A 22,618-nucleotide genomic window follows, 5' to 3' on the forward strand; every position below is an offset into this window, starting at 1 on the left:
GGCGTCTCCCTCCGCCGGTGGGAGGAGGGAAGCAGCCACCCTTCGCGACCGTACCATTGCGCCTACTTGGTAGGGGAGCGAGAAAGCCTTAGGAGCGCACCATTAAGACAATGTAAAGGGGAGTCTTTTATGAGCGCAAGTGGGGGGGGGGGCAGTTGTGTCCCTTTTCAGGAAATGCTTTGCAGAGTCAAAGACTCTTGTCGGGAGGGAGAGAAAAACAATTGCGGCACGCAACCCTGTGCTCTAATGTGATGGAAGAGGATCTGTAGGTTTTGCTCTATTCTTAAAATGCCAGAGACAACTTGGTCTTTAAGATGCCACAGGCCTTTCCCGTTTTTTTTAAATAATTATTTTAGAGGGTCCCAGCCTCATTCTTTTCACTAAAGGAGAAAAAATGCCAGTTTCACAGGATGAAAGGAAGTACAAAGGTTGATACTTTGGTGTAAAGAAAATCATCTCACACTTAACATCAAAAAAACTAAAGAACTCATAATTGATTTTAGGAGGAAAAGATATGTACATTTACCACTGTACATAAATGGTGAGGAAGTGGAGAGAGTTGGTAGTTTTAAATTTCTGGGTACTTACATCTCAGAGGACCTCTCATGGACTATAAATGCCAACATGCTAATGAAGAAGGCACAGAAGAGGCTGTATTTCCTGAGAATGCTCGGCAAGTTAAATTTATCTCAGCATTTGCTTCTGTCATACTATCGTAGCACCATTGAGAGTGTCCTAACCTATGGCATTCTGGCATGGTTTGGGAGTAGCTCTGTAGCGGACAAAAAAGCTCTACAGAGAACCATTAAAATTGCCCAGAATATCATCGGGCTCCAGCTACCAACCCTGGATGACATCTTCACATCCCGCTGTCTAAGGAAATCACATAGCATCCTGAGAGACTCTTCCCATCCTGCTTATAACTTTTTTGAACTGTTACCATCTGGCAGAAGATATAGAACAATTAAGACTCGGACCACACGTTTTCTCAATAGTTTTTATCCCAGAGCTATAATTGCAATTAATAATGAGCTTAAAGACCACCAGTAGTGAATAATTAGTTGGACTGTGTAACTTGGCCTGCGGTGTAGATGTTTGTATTTTTAGTGGGGAACTTTTAGTGGGTGTTTGGGAATTTTATGTGTGTGCATGTGTCTGGTCTCTGGGTGTCTGTGAATTTCGTTGTATGTGTATATACTTACAATGACAATAAATTATTATTATTATTATTATTATTATTATTATGAAGTGAGCAGAAGGCAAATCTTTCGGTGACCGCAAGATGTTTCTAATTTCGTGATCTGACACAGCAATGACTAAATTTATTTATGTACTGTATTTATTTAAAATATTTTAATCCCACCTTTCTCCTTAAAAGGATCCAAGGCAGTTTAACATAATTAAAAATCCATTTTAAAAGCTAAAAATAGCAAGTATAGAAATGTTTTAAAAGAATTAAATAAATACCACACTAAAAATGGTAAACAAAATCAACACCAAAACTAGATTCAAAGCAACAAGGCACAAGACTCTATTTACAACCGCTCTCAGACAGCCAATCACTAAGGATGAGCCTGTCTGGAGAAAAAGGTCTTTTTCTGCTTGTGGAAAGATGGCAAAGATGGGGCCAGCCTGACCTCCAGTGGGAGGGAGTTCCAGAGTCTGGGTGCAGTGAGGGAGAAGGCCCTCTCCTGTGTCCCCACCAAACACACCTGTGATGGTGATGGGGCTGTGAGAAAGGCCTCCTCTAATGATCTTAACACCAGGATAGGCTCATAAAGGGAGATTCAATCCTTAAGTTAGCTTGGACCCAAGCCATTTAGGGCTTTATATGTTAAAACCAGCACTTTGAATTGTGCCTAGAACTGGACTGGCAGGCAATGTAGCTGCTGTAACGGGGATTATATGATCCCTATAACCAGCCCCAGTTAACCAGCAGTTCCAATACAATGTAGTCAAATTAAGTTTCTAAACACTTTCCAAAGGCAGCCCCATGTAGAGCATGTTATAGTAATCCAACTGGGTTGTAACTAAGGCATGTGTCACTGTGGCCAGATCTTGCCTCTCCAGGAACAGGTACAACTAACATACTAGTTTTAACTGTGCAAATTTGCTTTATTTCCATGACACGTGAGAAACCATTTTTGAGATAGACCACTGTGCCCCTAAAAGGATTCAGATTGATCCACGGCCTTGCATTGGAAATATGAATAACAAATTGCCCTAGAGAAAAATAATGTATCAACCCATAATAAACCACCATATCATCCAATATCACATGAATAAGATGTTATGTAAAGCTTTCAGGTGTATTTGAAAATTACATTTTCTTTGTAGAAATTAGTAATTGCAGAATCCTACTTGGACTTTAATTGAGGAATAGAAATTTGAAATATTTATCCTTCCACACTAGCAGTTATGAAACCACTTTAATGCTAAACCAGCAGTGCAGGAATTGTGAATGAAAAAGTCTATTATTTTGCTTTTATAGTGTCCTGAATAAGTTTTCCCACAAATAGCAGGCTATGATTCATTGCGCAAGAATGCAGCACCTTTAAAACTTGTGTAGATTTGAACACTATTATCTGTGCTTAATGGTCACCTAGAAACTAACATGCACAATTTATATCTGTTGACTCATAAGGAGGGCCTGCTTTGATCCTGCCTGAACTTTTATTAGATGAACTAGACTTGCTGCCTAATAAATTTTACAATAGGAGAACATTAAGGAAAGGACTCGGCCTTTTTTTTTTTGGCATGCTTCAATGCCAGGAATAGTGGTGAAATAATTTTGAAAAGTGACGTCAGGTAAAGGCGGCTCTTTTCCTCCCTCCTCCACTGTACATGTGACGTCACCCACCCTCAAGCTCCCATCCGCCTTCTCTTCCGAGCCCGGAATTGCTCGAACGCGGTTGAACTCAAAGAAGCACCGCCCCCTTACGTAAGCAGTCCGGCTGTTGATATAACCGGCGGTTGCTATGGGAACAGGGCAGGTTTGTTTGGCTGGGCCTGGGAAGAGTCAACATGGGGGACTCTCGGGAGCAGGTCAGAGGCTTCGCGGATAGCAGGTTGCTCCAGCGGGCGGGGCAGCTGCGTGGGCGGTCTATCGCCGGGGGTTGGGGAAGGGGGTGTCCGAGGGAGGGCTCTTTGGGGCGGAAGGAGAAGAAGGGTAGCAAGCGGAGGTGTGGGGATGAGCCCGCAGGAAGGCGGAGCAGGCACAACAGCCGTGTGAGGTGGCGAGAGTGTGCTTGAAGGGCAACGCACGGAATAAAGGCGGGTGCCCGCGGCAGGGGATCTCTCCGCGCGCCCAAAACTCAGATAAACACACAATACAATAGCATTAAAATATTGGAAAAAATATTTATTTATGCACGCTGTCAGTGACTCCACAGGCAAGTATAATACAGTTCTTTCATCCTTCCCCTATGCATGTCTTTAATGACTCGGTATTGTCACTGTCTCATGGGAAAAGGTGGTCATACACTGGCTTATTGCTGGCATCAATGAAATTGTCTTAGCCTCCTCCAGTGTTGCAACTGAGTAGGAGTGGACATTATTGGTGTTCATTCCACAGTGGCTGTTGGAATCTTCTTCACACAGTACCATCTCTTGGCCAACTGAAATTTGACACGTGCAGCACTTTCCTGGGTGGCTCCATTTGGGACACTCTAGTGCAGCCATCCACCCAGGTTCCTCTTCCCTAGGACCATTCAGGGACCTCCTCACACAACTATTCAACTTAGTTTCCAGCTCCTTCATCACCCTAGTCTGTGAGGATGCTCCGGTTTCTCAACATCTACTGTTTTTATCCTACATACCTGTTTACCTATATCACAAGACTTTGCTGTTACTGTATAACGAAGTCTTTCTAGAGAATTGTAAACAGTAAAAGAAGAGGGATACATTTTTTCACAATGTTGAAGGGAACAACTGTGCTGTTTCAGAGTCATTATTAACAATAGAAAAGGATGTGGAATATGCACATCAGTGGTGGCAGAAGCATAGGCAGGACTATGGTGCAGTCTACTGTATTTCTAATTCTTCCTAGTTAAAAGTCCTGTGCAAGACCCATGGAAATATATGCTTTATAGGTCTCAACCTAGAGTGCAAGGTTGCATAACAAATCTCAGAACAGTTAGCTGTACAGTTTCTACTTTCAGTTTCTTGCATGAAAGTAGCCTTAATCCTATATTCTTGAACAACTACACTGCTTGTTTGTGCTATATAACAGGGTTGAATAAATCTTTCCTCCTCATAGGAATAGCTCATTTGCTTAGACATACTTGTTGAAGTGAAAGAGAACAAAATGTGTGCAGTTTAAAGTAACATTTTTCTTTTTCTTCGAAGAGATTTCAGACTTGAGTATGGAGATGTATGAGATCCTCAGAAAAGTGGGAGAGGGAAGTTATGGAACCGTAATGAAATGTAAACACAAGGAAACAGGACATATAGTTGCCATTAAGATATTTTATGAGAAGCCAGAAAAATCTGTCAACAAAATCGCAATGAGAGAGATAAAATTCCTAAAGGTTTGCTTCCTTTATTGCCATTTTGAAAATTAATGCATTCATATTCCATAGACATAAGATGTGCATCCTCATTACATATGGTTCACCGTTACAGGCTTCTGAATTCCTATAGCTATAAGAAAATGCATGTTGTTTGGTCATGACTTGATTTTTTTAAAATAAAATGAATGTAGGTGTTATTGTTTTCACTGGAAATATTATTCTGACAAGTGTTCTTAGAATCTCACCCAACAGGACTCAGAAAACATAACCAAAAGTTGCATTCAGTTGAGTGGAGCATTGTAACATATAATTATCATACTAGAAGACATGTGTATTTTTCTACTATAATATTTTTTAAATCTATCCTTTGTAGTACATAAATACTGGCTGAAAACCTGGCAGTGATTTCTAAAATTAAAGACTCCTCCCTCCTGTCCCAAGGCCCCCAGTGGCTTCCCAATGATGAAAATCATTACATGGGGGCATTGGGACTTTTGGAGAAACAATTGGAAATGTTTGATTTCAAAAAAATCACCATAGCTGCTGACCTTATCCACCTTACGCAGTATAACCTATAGCAAAAGAATTTTAATTGCTATCTTTTCATAGTATACATAGTAGTAAAAGATATGTTCTGCTAAATTATTTCCAAATAAGAAAAACTGTTGTGATTCATGAAACCTCACACTGACATACCGTTTTTCCCCCAAAATAAGACAGGGTCTTATATTAATTTTTCCTCCAAAAATGCATTGGGGATTATTTTCAGGGAATGTTTTATTTTATTTTCATGTACAACAATCTACATTTATTCAAATACAATCTTGTCATCTTCTTCTGGTTGCTGTATAGTGCTGCACAATGGTGGAGGCATTATTTTTAGAGTAGGGCTTATATTACGAGCATCCTGAAAAATCCTACTAGGGCTTATTTTCAGCCACACTAGACACTGTTCCAAGTCCTCTATTCAGAGCACGTTACCATGGTCTCTCGAGACTGAAGGATGCCTAATCTGCCATTTCCAAAGTACCCTGCCTTTTCATGATGTGTGCAAAGTAGGACAGCCGCAGTTTCAACATTTTTGCCTCCAAAAATACAGTAGTACAAGCTTGATTGGATCTAGGACACACTTGTTTGTCTTTCTGGCAGTCTGGGGTATCCACAAACTCTTCTCCAGTACATTTATTTTGTTATGTGCTGATGCTTACGTACAAAGCCCTAAACGGTTTAGGGTCTCGATACTTGGCGGAACGCCTACTCCCACCAAGACCTTCCCGTGTCACTCGTGCGAGCCAGGAGGTGAGGCTGAGGAGCCTAACGCCGAGGGAGGCCCGGAAGGTAAAGAGAAGAAATCGGGCCTTCTCGGCGGTGGCTCCTCGCCTTTGGAACAACCTACCTCCTGAGATTCACGTGGCACCCTCGCTGGATATCTTTAAAAATCAACTGAAAACATGGATGTTTCGGCAGGCCTTCCCTCCAGACAATTCCTGATGCCTTCTCCTCTCCCTCTCCTATTGTTTCCTCCCTTTCCTAAGGTTTCTTCTATTTAAAAATTTTTATACTATTTTATGCTGTTAGCCGCCTAGAGTGGTCTTAACCGACCAGATAGGCGGGATCTAAAATAAATAAATACATTATGCATGCTGAATTAGACTAATATGACTGCTTCTCTGAAAAGAGCTATGTTCAAATGGACACTGTTGAAAAAAGAGAAGTATATTTCATTTTCTCTTTTGTTAACAGCAATTTCGTCATGAGAACTTGGTAAATCTGATTGAAGTCTTCAGACAGAAAAAGAAAATTCACTTGGTGTTTGAATTTATTGACCATACAATTTTAGATGAGCTACAGCATTTCTCTCATGGACTGGATAACAGAAGACTTAAGCGGTACTTGTATCAGATTCTTAGAGCAGTTGACTATCTCCATAGAAACAATGTAAGTACCTAATAGTTGTGGAGAAAAATCAACCACTATTATTTATATCTGAACACTTTATATAATAATGATTGCATGAACTTATGCTGGAGAATTAGATTTCCTATATAAAAGAGCGTTACAGTATTTGAAAGCAGAAAGTTTCCTTGCTTTAACTTATTCTATCCTATTTTAGAAGAGGTTGCACAAAACCAAAATTACAAGTATGTACTGAACCAGTAACACAAGTGCATGTTCTCATGCAGGCATTACATATCAAGTCACTTAACATATGTATATATTACAGCATATTAGCAAAGGCATGTTAGAAGTATTAACTCATTTTGTAGATAAAATACAGTACACTAGAAACTACAGTTAAGAAAAAGCAACTATAGCTTTATTTTAATTTTCTTACAATTAAAGCAAGTGAATCATTGACAGAGTGGGTAAAAACTTATTTATTAATTTATTAGATTTCTATCCCGCCCCCCTAGACAAAGTCTACTCAGGGCAGGTTCCATTAAACATTATAAATTAAAAAAATGTTAGTAATGCTCAAGATGGGAAAACAGAAAATTATAATCAGAATAAAGTCAAGTATTGACAGGAGGAAAGGCCTGCCTGAAGAGCTGTTTTTAATTGGATTGATTCAGTCAGAAAGCTGTGTTTAAAGTAAAAGATAGAATAAGAAAGCATTAGGTTTGCTATATGGAAAATATGAGGAAATGCTAATGGCTGACAAGAGAGAACATGGAACTGTTCAATACCTACTTTTCCTCCAAAAAGGAAATCAGTACTCCACCTAGAGAAAATAGTTTAAATCATGGTGTAAGAAGGATACAGATCAAGATAGATGAAGAGGTGGTATGGAGACCTCAGCTACTTTAGATGAATTTGATTCAATTTATGCCAAGAAAGGCTCCAGCAGAGATCACTAAACTGTTGATTTGTGAGCACTTAGAAAAGAATACTATGATTACTAAGAGCCAGCATGAATTTCTGAAAAATAAGTCATGCCAAATTAATACCAGCTCTTTATTTGATAGAGTTTCAGGCTTGGTAGGTCAGGACAATGCTTCCTAGATTGGGCAGATTTAGTGTACCTTGATTTCAGGAAAGCTTTTGCAAGGGTATCTCATGAATAGATTGCTTTACAGCTCAAACATTCTGTGATTCTGTGACTAAGGAAATGTAAAATAAAAACCCATAAACGTTGGTAAGTGTCCCAGATCCCATACATTCAGTAAATGAATTAAACACATATAAAGAGACAGTTTTTAAGGCTTATTGAGTATACCAAATATTGCACTTGTCTGAGTAAACAATGGGCTGTACCAATGAATTCTGCTTGCCCTTGCAGAAACATTTTTATTTCCCCTGTTTGCCTTATTTATAGGTTGCATTTTTCCCAATAAGGGGGCTCAACATAGTGTTCAACTGGAATGTTCACATAATACTGATGGAGCTAGTAATGAATATGAATTTTAAAAAGTAACTTAGGGTGATAATGAGGAAGATCTATGCAAACTAGAGAAGTAAAAGTTCCTGTTTCATAATTTTTCTAATGGGATCGTTAACTGGCTCTAGTACCGTCAGTTTATTATAGTGACAGACTTTCTTTCTCTTCCTGATCAAGACTGGAACCAGTATCCTACTGAGTCTCTGCTGAGCAGAATATCCTGGCAAAGTAGTAATACATAACTGTGCCACTTGTACAATGGCAACAAATAACACAAGTGGCAGAGTCTTGTGTTACTGTGCTGGTGGGACTTCATACTCACCAGAAGCTCAGTTGGTACTGACTTATGTCTTTAATTTGTTGACTGAAAAAAAACCAAGCAAGCCTTCTTAAGATCAAGATCTCTAACTTTTTTAGACTGAGGCTTTTAAAGCTAGAGAGTTCAAAAGAACAGTAGGCCTCCCTGACCCAAAACCTTATTCTGACTGTGTCCTCAGACCTTCATTTATTTCTCCAGTCATTCTGCTCAGAGGGAAGAATGCCAGAAGTTATTCTCCTAATCTCTGGGAAGTACTTTTGTAATTAAAACTGTTCAGAAAGTAACTGTTTCATGTCTCCTTCCTTCCTCATGCACAAGCATTTGAAACCCCAAGTGGCTTGGCATGGCTTACTGTTTTAAATAGGGTTTGTTGGGCTATCTGAAATCTGCACCTGGTTAAACTGGTATAGAACTGATATTTGATGAGAGAATGGTGCTAGAAAATATCTTCCTAAAATCGTAGAGACTGAGGTACTGAGGTAGATGCACCAGTGCTTTGTTACTGTAGAGAAACGCTTCCTGTGTCCTTTTGTCTTTGATTGTGTGCCAGATGCCCTTGATAGCTCCATTCATTCATTAATACTTCTACCTCGAGGAAGATGGTTTTTCTCATATTCATTTAGCTCTGTTCTTAAAAGTGGTCCACATCTGATTAAAAGGAGAAAACCTGTCTTAAAAATTTTCTTCAACCAGATTTTTGTTTTTGTTTCACCAGGTTATTCACCGAGACATCAAACCTGAGAATATTTTAGTTTCTCAGAATGGAATTACTAAACTTTGTGATTTTGGATTTGCACGGACCTTAGCAGCCCCTGGTGACATTTATACTGATTATGTGGCCACAAGGTGGTACCGTGCTCCAGAGCTGGTATTAAAAGACACTACATATGGGAAGTATGTATTTTTCAAAATCCTGTTACAAGCTTGTGCTGGATGGCAATATACTGTATACTCAGCTTTTAGTGTGAGGATATATGAATAAAAGCATCCTTTAACAAAAATGCAGATAAACTGAAATGTATTGGGAATAACAGAAGAACATTAGGTGGCGCTCTGACCCATATTTCAACTGGAGTTGTTGTTTTGATAGAGGGAGATTAACAAACTATCCAGTCCAAATAATTTGCAGAAAATTGTACATAATCCTACTATTTTGGAAGACAGTTGCAAATGCTTCATTGAATATAGTAGTACCAGGTATGCAGTTTATCCTTAAATAAAATTGACCAACTGTGTAAGTGGTTCCTGCTATTTGACGCATTTGAAATTGGAATTGTTAAATTATACTACATCAGAATTACAGCCCTTAAATTAAACTAATATACAGGTCTCACTGTTTTCAGTGGATCAAACACAATGGACAAAAGAGGGGATTTCTGATTGAAGTTTCAATTCCAAATTTTTGTAGGATATTTGGACAAGATGCCTGACATGACCTCACCTCTTTGGCACCATCACCACTGATGCTTGGCTTGGCTTCTCCCTCTACACTAGACGGGAGCAGCTATGGCCCTTTAGGAGTTGTTTAACTGCAACGTTGCCCCTTGCCATTGACTATGGAAGCTAGGGATTGGTGCAGTTGTCAGCCAGAAACATCTAGACGTCAAAGTTGTCTTCCTGCTCCAAATCTAGTCTGCACCGCTTAACTTCTTCCCCTGTATTAAGTGTACATTGCTGTCTAAGAGAAGAGCAAGGCAGGTTGAGACCATTGTTTCTTCTTTTTCAATGCTGATAAGCAGTGAGCGCACGGCAATAGAAAAAGAAGGAGGAGGAACAAGGTCAGAGGTCTGGTGCTCTGCAGTGCCAGGCCCAGACAGCTGTCCTGTCCAATCATTCAGAATGGTAAGTTGGATAGGCAATAGGTGGATTAATTTTGGTGGATAAGTAAATTGGGAAACATCTAAAAGAAATTGTAATACTGATGTTACCTGGATGTTTTGAGGATAAAAGTTATATATTGGCTAAAATCCTGTTGGTCTTCACATAAGATCTGCATAACTTACTGTAGATAATTGTGACTAGTTGATAGGTCCTTTGACCATGACACAGTCATGTGTGTGGTTATGTGACTGAATGCAGAACTGAGATGGCACCACAGTACTTCATTCCTTAGTCGCAATTAGCTGCAGCAATTAGCTGCAGCAAGTTGCACAGATTTTACAGGCACACCAATAGGATTCCAGCCTACAATTTATGTACAAATCCTACTGAAATCAGTATGGCATGTATCAGCACAATATTGATTGATTGATTGATTGATTGATTGATTGATTGATTGATTGATTGATTGATTGATTGATTTGATTTGATTTGATTTATACCCCACCTATCTAGTCCGAGTTTAGGATGTTTAGGATGACAATGATATCAAGCTGCAGTTCACACATTGTTTACTTTGATGCCACTGCTTAAACTCAGTGTATTTCTCCAAATTATGATATCTACCGTAACTTTTTTGTGCTCTTGGCCTTGGCTAACTGATCTTGCATCCACATGTTTAAATTCTTGTAATTTTATAAATGTTGCCATTTTAAACATGACTTTTCTTTCTTTAAAAAAGGATTTGACTGCGTATATGTAGTCCTTTGCTGTAGTTTCAGTCTTTATATTGTTGAGCACTTTGTTCATTTCCTAATTTTAGACCTGTCGACATCTGGGCTTTAGGTTGTATGATCATTGAGATGGCCACTGGCAGCCCCTACCTACCCAGCAGTTCTGATCTTGACTTACTTCATAAAATTGTGACCAAAGTAGGTAGGTATCTCTATGGGTGATGTTTGCAGACATTATTGTAGTAAAATGTTCATCAGTTACTACTCTTAATACAAATTTAAACCGGTGTAAATTTCTACTTTGTTGGATTATGAAGATTTGAAGCTCAGAGAAATTGTCCATTGTAATTAATTTCATTGTAATTGAGAGAAATAAAGGGAATATACACTCAAATTCTTAAAAAAAAATTTTTTTTGCTCCAACTTTATGAAGCAAAACTGATGGAAGGAAGGTTTTACTCTCCTTCCTCCAAGTGTTACAGCCCTGATTCACACACAGCTACTTTTATAGTCAGAAAAAAGGAAAGCAGGAAATCAAATTGTACAGCTCATTCTGTCTTGTCCACTTTGGCAGTAGGCATCTGAGCACAGATGATTTTTTTTTATCATATGTCTCTTGAAAATTAGGTTGGTCCACTCAGACCACATTTCTAGAAACATTGATTCAGACTGCTGATTTCAGCAAAACGTTTACTTCTATGCCTTTGAATCCTTTTTTTCATCAGATAGGAATGCTTTCTCTGTAGTAGCTAAACCAAATAATCTGTGCAGCTACAAAAGGAGCATATCAATCTGCTGTTTTCCATTTTCCTCTTATTTCTATATTGTTTACTCATTGTCAGATTTTAGATGTTTAGCTTCCTGGGGCAGAGACATGTCCACATGTATTTTATAAAGCACAGTGGCCATACATCAATTGTATGTTATTAGTGTCAATTCTGTACAGACAAAAATGGATTATGGTACTTTTGTTTTCAGATAACCATTCATGATAAACTGAGCCTTTAGTAATGTTGTTATTAGTAAAATGAATTCTAAGCTGTTATTCTACACCTGAGAAGAAAGGCATTTATTTACAAATTGTTAAATATGCATAGTATTATTCTTCCAATGTATAGGCATAATCAGTTATATAAGTTTATTTACAATTATATTACATTTGATTAACAGATGTCTATATTACTTGCACATGTACAGTTTTGTGAGTAACAAAAATGAGTTCACCAGCCCAGTTTCAAGGGAGCATCTCCTACAGTTCAGTGCAGGAATGGTTAAATGCATAGAAGCACTGTACTCATTTTCAGAATAATCATGGAGCTTCCTGAAGTGCCAGTGTTGTAACTGATTCTGTATTGACACCCTTGTAACTATGATTCTGTGATTAAAATATCATGGATCCTAAAGTGTGGATGCTTAGATCTATGTTAATTTAGCAGCAAAATTAACTTACAGAAACAGTACCTTGAGTAGTGTGTTTTAGTATAAACTACATTTGATCAGCATTCAGATATGTTTGAGCTATGTGGTTTTTTTTTCCTTTCAGGCAATTTGACGCCTCACCTTCAGAGCATTTTTATCAGAAGCCCGTTTTTTTCAGGAATGGTCCTTCCTGAAGTTCAGCACCCTAAAAGTGCAAGGAAAAAGTATCCCAAGCTCAGTGCACTACTTGCAGATATGGTTCATGTATGTCAGAAGAGGTCTGAGTATCACACTTACTGATAATTATTATTTATAGCCTCTCATAGTCTCTGTGTGTGTGTGTGTGAAAATCTGTGTTTTTATTATCCTGTGTATTTAGAACTCACACACAGATCTGTACCTTAGTATACTTCTTCTCTTACTTGTTATCTCACTCTTTTTTTTACCTCCAGGGAAAAGAGATAAAGTGAAACCAGTTTCTACGTCCCATGAGATTTCTTTTGCACATATCAGTGGGACATTCTTGATACAACCTTGAAAATTCTGGTTTTCTAACCTGATGTTCAGTTTCTAATTTGTGTCCTGCACGGTATTTAAAAAGATGAATTTCAGAAGCCTCATTCTATTTTAAATTTGATTGTGTGAAAGAAAGCCATATTTTTTTCTACATCATTAAAAATATGTCCTTTTAAGCCAATAGCAGACCTCCATTACATTGATCGCTGTTTTGATTATAAAGATTTAGAGACCCAAGGACTTCTGGTTACCCCAGCAGGCCCGAAGATTCAGTGAGCAAGAAAATATGTGTTATAAAAGGAAGAATTGGCTTTTGAGGGTGCAATTTGCTGTTTTGGAGACTCTGTTTTTTTCAGGGATTAGGGATATGACCAACCAAGATCGGGCTAAAATGACACCTAAATCATCAGAAATTGCCAATTATCCTCTTCTTTCTGGGCCAGGTTGGATATGATGTGGTGCAGCTCTGCCATGATCACCCCAGGTCATCCAGCAGCTATTTCCCTGTAAGAGAGGTTTTCCTAATCCTGAGACTTCCAAAGCCTTTCCCTGTAGGGCTCCGAAACTGAAGGGGGGGGGGGCTAGGAAGTGTTTACAATTAAATTAAATTTAAATTTAAAATGCCAATCACCAGGTGATGACATCATCCAGCTAGTGCAGCATAAATTTACCCCAAGAGGATTTCAGTCATTGGGTACTGTACTGGTATGGTTCTCCACCAATGCAAATGCAGGTAGTTGAGCTCTGCCAAATCCCACGGCTATGTGGTAGGCCTGTGCAACATTAATAAGGTAGCGGTGGCTGATCTGAGATGTTGCAATTGCTTTATTCTTTTCTGACAATGCCTGCTCTTTTCTCATGAGAGGCATTGCTCTCATTGATGGAGCACTGGGTTTGCTGCATAGCCAACCACTGAGCTGGATAATATCCAGACTCCAAGTGAGGGCTGAGCAGTGCTTTGGCTCAGCTGCTTGAACTTTCATTGGAAGGTCCAGTTATCATTATGAAGCCCAATTAGTCACGCCCAGTTTAGTCAAAACGAAAACAGTGTAATAAAGGCAACATCTGTGATGTCTTATGTTTCCTTGTGATATTTTAGTCATAACCAAGGTTTATTGTTTTCTTATTCACTTTCTGTGCTCTGCTGCTATAAATATGATACAGTAAATATGTTTCTAGGCAGAGTGTTCATTTATCAGATATTAGCTTGAAATTTGAATGGCAAATTATGTACATGTTGAAGGAAGTTCTGTGACAGATGTAGCAAATTGTTAATGGCAATTGCAATGCCAGGCACCCTTCAATTATATATATTGCACTGTTACCATTCATACTTGAACAAAAATCTTAAAGTACTTGATTCAACAAGAAGCAAGAGGCAATGAGGCTTGCAGTAATAAAGTGCCCTTACTGTCCATAATTCCTGCGGCACTGATAGGCCTAGTTTCAAATGAATGGAAGCTCTTTTTCTGTCAGTGAAAGGACTATAAAGCTAAGGATTCTAAAAGTGTCAGAATGATAGTGTTCACAAACCAATAATTACCCTAGCTATAAATGGAAATGTTATGGTAACTTCGTTTCCTTTCATAGGAATACAAACAGACAATACAAACAGAAAGCCTTTTGTGCTAAGAAAGTGATAGTAATGTTGATTACAGTGTACTGTACTTTTGTCTTAGACTTTCAGAAGCGATATTTCTTCTCAAAAACAGAGTAGATTAAGTAAAAACTACTCAAAGTATGCTATAGTGTCATCCTGACAATGATCTTCTGACCAAATAGAGAGGTTTGGATAATTTATTCATGTCAGAAAATGCTTGTGCCTTGATTAATATAGTGGTGCCTTGACTTACGAACTTAATTGTTTCAGGAATATGGTCGTAACTCGAAATAGTCGTAAGTCGAAGCACCCTCACCCATTGGAATGCATTGAAATGCAATTAATCTGATCACCAAAAAAAAAAAAATCACTGCAGTACTGGTTGGAAACGTGATTAATCCCTTCCAACCGACGGAGGGGGGGGGAAGAAAAGCAATCAACCATGCAAGACCCATTGCAAATGCAAATAAGACAAAGCAAAAAGCAATCAAGTGTGCAAGACCTAATGCAAAGAAAACAAACCAAAAACCAACCAACCACGCAAGACCCATTGCAAATGCAAACAAGACAAAGCAAAAACCAATCAAGCAGATGGTGCAAGATCGGAAATGGTGGAGAAAAGAACTAAAAAGCAAATAAACTCCCCAAGACCCATCGGAAATGGGGGGGAAATCCAAAAAGCAACCAACCCCCCCAAGACCCATCAGAAACGGGAAAAATCCAAAAAGCAACCAACCCCCCCAAGACCCATCAGAAATAGGGGGGACCAAAAAAACAAACAAACAAAAAACCCCAAGACCCATCACAGCACAAAACCATAACCCCCCAGCTCAAAACCACGGTGCAAAAACACCCAGTACAGTTTTTTTAAAAAGCAGAAAACAGCACCTTACCTTACAAGGCAGCCCGAAGCCTCCCTGCAAACACAGACACACACACTCAGAAGCAGAAGGAGGCAGTCCCAAGCCTCCTCCTCCGACACACACTCTCTAACTACTGGGGTGAAAGAGCTACAAAGAAGCAGCCTCGTCGCCACCTACAGTTAGAAATTTGAATTTCCCGCCTTTTCCCCCTGCCTTTTTCTGTTCATAAGTTGAAGCTCTGGTCGCAAGTAGAAGCAAAAGCAATACAGGCACCACTGTATTGAGAAGGTTTTTTATAACTTGCGCCCCTTCAGAAAAATATTTTTACATGGATGCCACTTATCTAAAAAGGAAGTAGTTCCAAGGGTGGTGTTGCAGTTTCCTTTCGATAGGAGTTCACTGGAGAGCTGGATTGTCTGTATTATTATTATTTACAATATGCAAGCTGAACATAATGGAATTAGAATGCTTCCACTTGTTTGGTGATTGGTCATTGGGAGGTAAACATAGCCTTCATTTGGAAGTCTGATTGCCTAGGCATATTGCTCTGAACAAATACTGAAGATCGAGTTTTCTCAGTTTGTAATCATGAGCGGAGTGTCTTGTGTAGTTTGTCCCATAAAGCCAAACTGGATGTGAGACTTACTGAATCACTGGAAAGCATGCTAGTTTTTTTTAACTTATGAGTGTGTGGTTATTGTAATAATTTATTATCTGGCTTTTAACTTTCTTTCTTTTAGCACTGTAAGTTACCTTGGATCCTTTGGGAGGAAGGTGGCATACATATATTTTAAATCAATCAATAATAAAATAAAATCCATTAGCAAGTCACAGCTAGAGTAAGCCCATTGAATCAATGGAACCTATTGAGAAGCTAACTCACCAAGTCCCCTCTGATTCAATGTACTGTATCTCATTGTGACTTGATACTGAATTTCAGCCTGTGTATGTACAGTGGTGCCTCGCATAGCGACATTAATCCGTGCAGCAAAAATCGCTGCTAAGCGATATCGTCGCTATGCGATTTAAAAAAGCCCATAGAAACCTGTTTAATGCGTTCCTATGGGCAAAAAACTGACCTTAAAGCGAAGATCCTCCATACGGCGGCCATTTTCACTGCTTCTTAAGCGAGGAATCCATCCCTAAACACAGCGGGCGGCCATTTTTTTTACCCGGCGACCATTTTGGAACCGCCAATCAGCTGTTAAAAAATCATCGCTTTGCGATGATCAGTAAGCGAAACAGGGAACCAATCATTGCAAAGGAAAAAAAACCCATTTAAAACATCACAATGCAATTGCTTTTGCGATCGCAAAATCTTCATCGCTATGCGGTTTCGTCGCTAAACAGAGCACTCGTTAAGCGAGGCACCACTGTATGTGTTTGCATGGATTGTATTGATTGTACATTATTTTCATTGGGACCAGAGCATATGACCTTTCTAACAAAATTTTCCAATGCTTCTAGCAGCCCTGAATATACTCCTACTGACAAGTTCACCCCCATGGTACCATGGTAGTTGGGATGTTGTAGCAACAAGCAGTTGTAGCTTATCACATGTGGAGGATTCCAGACTGAGGAAGACTGAACTAGGCTATCCTTGGTGATATCACAAGCACTATCAAATAAGTGCTGACCAATAGCATTCATAAAGAAATCTCAGATGGCAAATCCTCTCTAGTGATGACAACAATTGCATTTTCCTAGAATTTATGTAGCATGGCTCAGGTAAGATGGCCTGATCCCATGCAATAAACAATCAGAAGCACCTTTGCATTTCTTCTTCTAAAATGGCCTTGGTTACAATGGCATAATTAGCTATCATTTCAAAGACTAGATAAAGAATAGTTATCTTCTGTTTTGAACAGCTTTAAATAAAATTCTTTGTAACACTAATCCGAGCCCTTTCCTTAGCTGTGAGGATCTTCACAAAGCAAAAATGTGAGCTAGAGTTTTCTGGCAGCGAAGAGAGATTAGAACAAGCTGGCAAAAAGGATTGCATGAATAAGCATTTGCTAAACAGTAGAAAAATAATAGACAGTTTGGTGTAGTAGATAGAGACTTGGGAAACTTGGATTCAGATCTTAGCTCAGCTGTGGAAACTGCCTGGGTGGCAATGGTAAACAATTATTTCAAAGTCTCACACACCTATTAGGGTTGTTGTAACTCAGAAGCAACTTGACAGCATGTTGCAACAGAAAAATAATATACAGAACAAATGCTATGCTTATTTTTCCTGGAGATATGAAGGCCCGGGAAAAAATACTGCCCTATAGAACATTATATATCTTTTCTGCAACACTGCTTTCTAAAATAATGATTTCATTATTTTCTAGGCTTGTTTACAAATGGATCCTGCAGATAGGATATCATCTGCTGATTTACTACAGCATGAATATTTCACCAGAGATGGCTTTGTTGAAAAGTAAGCAGTTTGGACTCAAATGTATTTGTTCACTCATTCATACATTCATGCATTCATTCTATCAGTTAATTTATATCATACTGTTTTCCTAAAATAGAACTCAAGAATTTACTTAAGAAGATTTCAGAATTTATTTCTGGAATCTTTCAAGATGACTGTTACTTTTTAAAACTTATTATTTGCACAACAAATGTGCAGTTTTATTAATTTGCTGATGGGAAAATCAAAACCTATTCATCTGAAATTTCTGGGATGACATATTTTCCTTGCACTAAATCACAGCATATAATTTCTGGGAAACCTTTTTGGCTGCCCTTTTTCACATTAAAAAATGCTGCCATTTCAAATGTAGGTACCATGTGATTATACCTGTCCGAACATATAAAACATTTACTCAGAGCCTGTCTTGATACTGATGATGAGTACCGGAACTCTCCATGCAGCCAGCCCAGTTTAGCAGACAGAAGGGAATGGTTTCCACAACATTGTGGCAAAATATAGAAGTGCAATCTTCCTTCCTTCCTTCTTTGAAAACTTAGAAGCTAATTGGATTTTCTAAGTACTGTATTTACTTGAAAGAGGAAGACATAGATGTATGCATACACCAGTGAAGAGAGAAAAAAATTCAGTTCTATTGGCCTATCCAATAAATTCCCCAGGCTGTGCTCAATTCAGGGGGATCAAGATTTCAAACCCGTCTGAAAATCATAGCCTCTGTTGGGAGCCTTTTCTTACGTGAACACATATGAAAGTCAGTTGTGAACAAAGCCAACAGAGACTTTTAAACTACTTTTAAAAGTAATTAGTTGCAGATTTAGTTCCAAAACCCCAAAAATTGCCAGTTGCCATTTGAAAATTACTTTACTTTCCTATTGCCTTTGAGAAGCTAAATCAGTTGTTTCATGTGCATGTGTACATGAGTGTTTTTGTGTATAGAATCATCTGAATGCTCCTCATTGCTGCCAAAGGCTATGAAACATGCCTTTCATTCTCTCTTCAACATCTACAAGGCCAGGAGTTGAATCATGTGGTGTTCCATCACCTTTTATTAAGATGATTATTTTCTCAACAGCAGTGATTTTCAGAACATAAAGGTACTCCTACCCCATCCCATAGCCTCCAGCAGCTTCCCGACAACAATAGGGATGCCAGGGGAGCCTCTGGTCCTTTGGGTGGGATTAGAATTATTTTATTTCTGAAAAATAATCATGGCTGAAGATGTCATCAGTTTTATGTGGCATAATTTCTGATTCCAGCTGTTTTCCCCCCCACCTGTTCACTGAACTTTTTTATTCCTTTGTTTCTTAAAACAGAAGTTTAGGTTTTGTTTCTAAGTCCTTACTATTTTCTAGACAGCAAACATAAGATATACCACTATGGCACATGGTTTATGTAGTGTCACCAAAGTAAACAAAGCTGTATTTCATAAATTCAGTTTCAGTTCTGAAAGTGTAGAGTGTTCTGTTCTCCCTGTGTAGACATTATGCAGACACACACAACATCCTGAGTGGTTGCTATAGTCCTTTGGCTCTGGATAGCAAGTTTTTTTCTATTTTGGGGTGGGTGGGTAGAAGTGGGGTGGCTAGACAGAAAACTTGAAAGATTATTCTTGTGAGTCTTACCTGTGACTTCTGTGGACTATAGCTTAAAGCTGACATTCCAAAGGCATATATTTGGAAATCCATTCAATTGAAGCTAGTAGTTTTAACTAAATGTTTTTCAGTCCAGGCTATATTCTGTTTTTCAGATAAATGAACTATATTTCAGGTGGGTATGATATTTTTGATGACTTCATCTTCTTAAACAGAAAGATGTACACACATAATTAATATTAGGGATGCTAATTGCAAATAAGGCTAGATATTTGTTCTCTGTCTTGTCCACCCAAAAGACTGGGCAACAAAACACAACAAGAGCAATATAATATAAGTGGCCCAATGCAAATAGGAATGTTTGGAGTTCCACATTGGAGAAACCAAACAGCCACTAAACAGGAGAATGGTCCAGAACAGGAGGAGCAATGGCTCAGGACTACAATCAGCCGTATTCCTTAATTTGAAGGACAAAGGACACTCATTTGATGACCAAGATGTACTCATTTTGGACCAAGAAGACAGGTGGTTTGAGAGGGGTCAGGGAGGCCATACATGTGCATATAGAAAATCCCTCACTCAGCAGGGGTGGAGACCTTAAATATAGTCTGTCTCCTATTTATCACACTTCTCTTTCATCAGTCCCCAGAACGATTGGGACCACACAAACCAGAAAGACCACTGTTAATAACCCATGACAGTGGATGGAGAAGGACTACAGAAATGGGATTATCCCTCACCACCAGTCCTTTGTCCTTCTAACAAGTCTATTCAGACCAGGGGAAAGTGAAACCGATGTGGAGGATATATGAGGGATCTCCTACCAACTCTCCTCAGACTGAAGAAGCTACTTGGATAAGTAGCAAAACATTTCAACCTAATAAGAAAGAAGTCCAGTAGCCATGACTCAACTTCCAGATATGCTAACTGAAGTTTGCTTATGTGAGATATGGCAGGAACCATGAATCAAAGCTGAATAAAGGGTTGTATCAAACACTAATCATAAAAGTTTGCTGTATAAGTGTTTTTCCATGATGTACACTATTTTTGTGGCATATGTTCTTCTTTTCAAGCAGTACAGTTTTATTGGGAAGGATGAGACTGTGTACAGATTAAAAAGCAGCTGGGACTCAATAACGATTGGTTACATCTGTGGTTTTGAATGCGCTTCTCATTGTCAGGTTCTTACCAGAACTAAAAAGCAAATTACTACAAGAAACAAAGCTGAGTTTTCTTTCAAAATTCAGAGACAATAATAAAGACACTGAGCAAATCAAGGATGAAAAAAGAACAATTAATACTAATGTACCTCAAAATGGCCCAATAGTGGTGAAGGTATGAATTATTATTATTTTAAATGTTTAATATTACTTTACACAGACTAAAGATAAAGGCTATAGCTTAGGAATTGCACCTTAATTGGATAAAATCAGCAGAGTTGTCATAGGCATATAGAGGCATGTAGTTACTATTTGTAATTACTTTTTACTCATCTTTTTGTACTTGTATTTAGTCCTTTATTTCCACATATGTTAAATTTTTGACTTTCAATAGTGAACAATATAAACGTTTATTTAGGTTATGTGTATAATCCTATGGATGTTTACAAAAAGTATGTAACTACACAGGCATTTAGCTTGCTGTTTGGTCTGCTGCACGTATAGGTTGGTTTATTCCTAAAACTGGTGATCAGATGATGCCTTTGCTGGAGTGAATTAATCTGCCCCAAACCATACTTATTGCAAACGAAGCCTTATGAGGAAAGGCTGAAAGAATTGGGCATATTTAGCCTTGAGAAAAGAAGATGAGGGTTGATATGATAGCACTTTTCAAATACTTGAAAGGCTGTCATACAGAGGAGGGACAGGATCAGGAGGACAGGACACTCTACAGTGGGATCAAGTTAAAGGAAGGCACATTTTGGCTGAATATCAGGAAAAACTTCCTAACCGTTAGAGCAGTATGGCAGTGGAACCAGTTACTCGGAAGTTGGTGAGTGCTACAACACTGGAAGCATTCAAGAGAAACTTAGATAAGCACCTGGCATATATGCTTTGATATATGCAAGGCTTCCTCTTTGAGTTTTAGTTGCTTAATCTGTTAGAAGAAGATCTTTGTAAAGGCAAAAACCTTGATTTCTGTCATGGACCAGGATAGTGTTTCAACATCCTTGTATTCTGAGAATTCATACCTCTCCATAATAATATGGACTTCAGGATAAGATACTGAATTCAGCATCCCAAGAAATGCATGATGTACATACAGTATATGTTGATAATAGATGCACATAATTCCTAGCTTTAAAATATTGTTAGTAATGCATGGTATATTCACTGAAGCTTCAAAAAAGGAGGAGCTGATTTCTGAAGAATCTAAGGGAAACCTTTACAGTGGGGTCTTGACTTGAGAACTTAATCCGTATTGGAAGGCGGTTCTCAAGTCAAAAAGTTCTCAGGTCAAATCTGCATTTCCCATAGCAATGCATTGAAAACCATTTGATCCGTATCTGCTCTTTTCCGTCCATAGGAACTAATGGGAAGCTGCTATTCCGTCTTCGACCACTGGAGGGGGATATTTTGTTTTTTTTTTTCCTTAGGTCAAGAATGGTTCAGGGAAGGCAGGGAAAATACAGTCCAGGCAGTACCAGGCAGTCTGAAGACTGTCTCCAAATCCACTCTCTAAACGCTGAGAGGAGTGAGCAAGCAGACACCCTTTTCACTGGCCAACAGTTAACTGAAAGTTCAAATTTTGCACTTTCCCTGCCTCCCACGTGGTTTTTTTCAGTTCTTAACTCAAATCTAAGTATGTAAGTCAAGTCACTATTTTCCTATGAGAGTGGTTCTTAAGTCAAAATGTTCTTAACTCAAGCCGTTCTTAAGTCAAGACCCCACTGTAGTTCTTTGTTGACTAGTGGAAATAACACATTTGACTAATTTTTACACTAAATAGTTTCATTCTATTATAAATGTTCCTCATTTGGGAATATTCTTAGATGAAGTTTTATGAGATACGGAAATCACAACTGTTTTAGCTTATGCCAGCTGCATTGTTGCCAGGCAGACCTGGCTTTTTGCACATTTGTTACAGTTGGTCATGTGACTGCTTCTGATCAGATGTTTAGAATTAAGAGACTGTGCCAGGAGAAAAAGCAAAATACGGATGGTGTCATAAGAGGAAATACTTGTGAAGTTTTTCTTTCTTTCTTTCTTTCTTTCTTTCTTTCTTTCTTTCTTTCTTTCTTTCTTTCTTTCTTTCTTTCTTTCTTATAATATTTGAGATGTGTAAGCAATGAGGAAAATTAAAAACAGGTCATTTACAAATACTTTAATTGGCTTTGAAACAGATCACAGAACTGAAGTGCTGTCTTCTATATTAAAAAGCCTAGGGGCAGCATTTTTGTCTAATTTACACTTTGACACAAACTGCAGTTGGAAAAAAGGGT

General features: G+C 38.5%; 1 protein-coding gene across 11 annotated transcripts in view; it reads left to right on the plus strand.

Moving 5' to 3' along the window:
• Positions 1-22,618, plus strand: part of CDKL3 (cyclin dependent kinase like 3) — a 34,195-nt gene that overhangs the window by 1,326 nt on the left and 10,251 nt on the right. For 5 of the 11 annotated variants that reach the window (XR_002300603.3, XR_002300605.3, XM_020794429.3 and 2 more), the window contains exons 1-8: positions 2,750-3,045; positions 4,348-4,529; positions 6,255-6,449; positions 8,925-9,103; positions 10,851-10,963; positions 12,305-12,444; positions 17,496-17,584; positions 20,358-20,511. Coding sequence is in view for 5 of the 11 variants with exons in the window: in XM_020794429.3 (XP_020650088.2) it covers positions 2,979-3,045; positions 4,348-4,529; positions 6,255-6,449; positions 8,925-9,103; positions 10,851-10,963; positions 12,305-12,444; positions 17,496-17,584; positions 20,358-20,511 (1,119 nt within the window). In the remaining 6 variants the exon portion in view is untranslated. Of the gene's footprint in view, positions 1-19; positions 113-2,749; positions 3,069-3,217; positions 3,393-4,347; positions 4,530-6,254; positions 6,450-8,924; positions 9,104-10,850; positions 10,964-12,304; positions 12,445-17,495; positions 17,585-20,357; positions 20,512-22,618 lie in introns of those variants that run through there. The other 6 variants (XR_002300604.3, XM_078385725.1, XM_078385726.1 and 3 more) reach the window with 4 other exon arrangements.

This window comes from Pogona vitticeps, chromosome 2 (genome assembly GCF_051106095.1).
Source record: "Pogona vitticeps strain Pit_001003342236 chromosome 2, PviZW2.1, whole genome shotgun sequence".
Classification (NCBI taxonomy): Eukaryota; Metazoa; Chordata; class Lepidosauria; order Squamata; family Agamidae; genus Pogona; species Pogona vitticeps.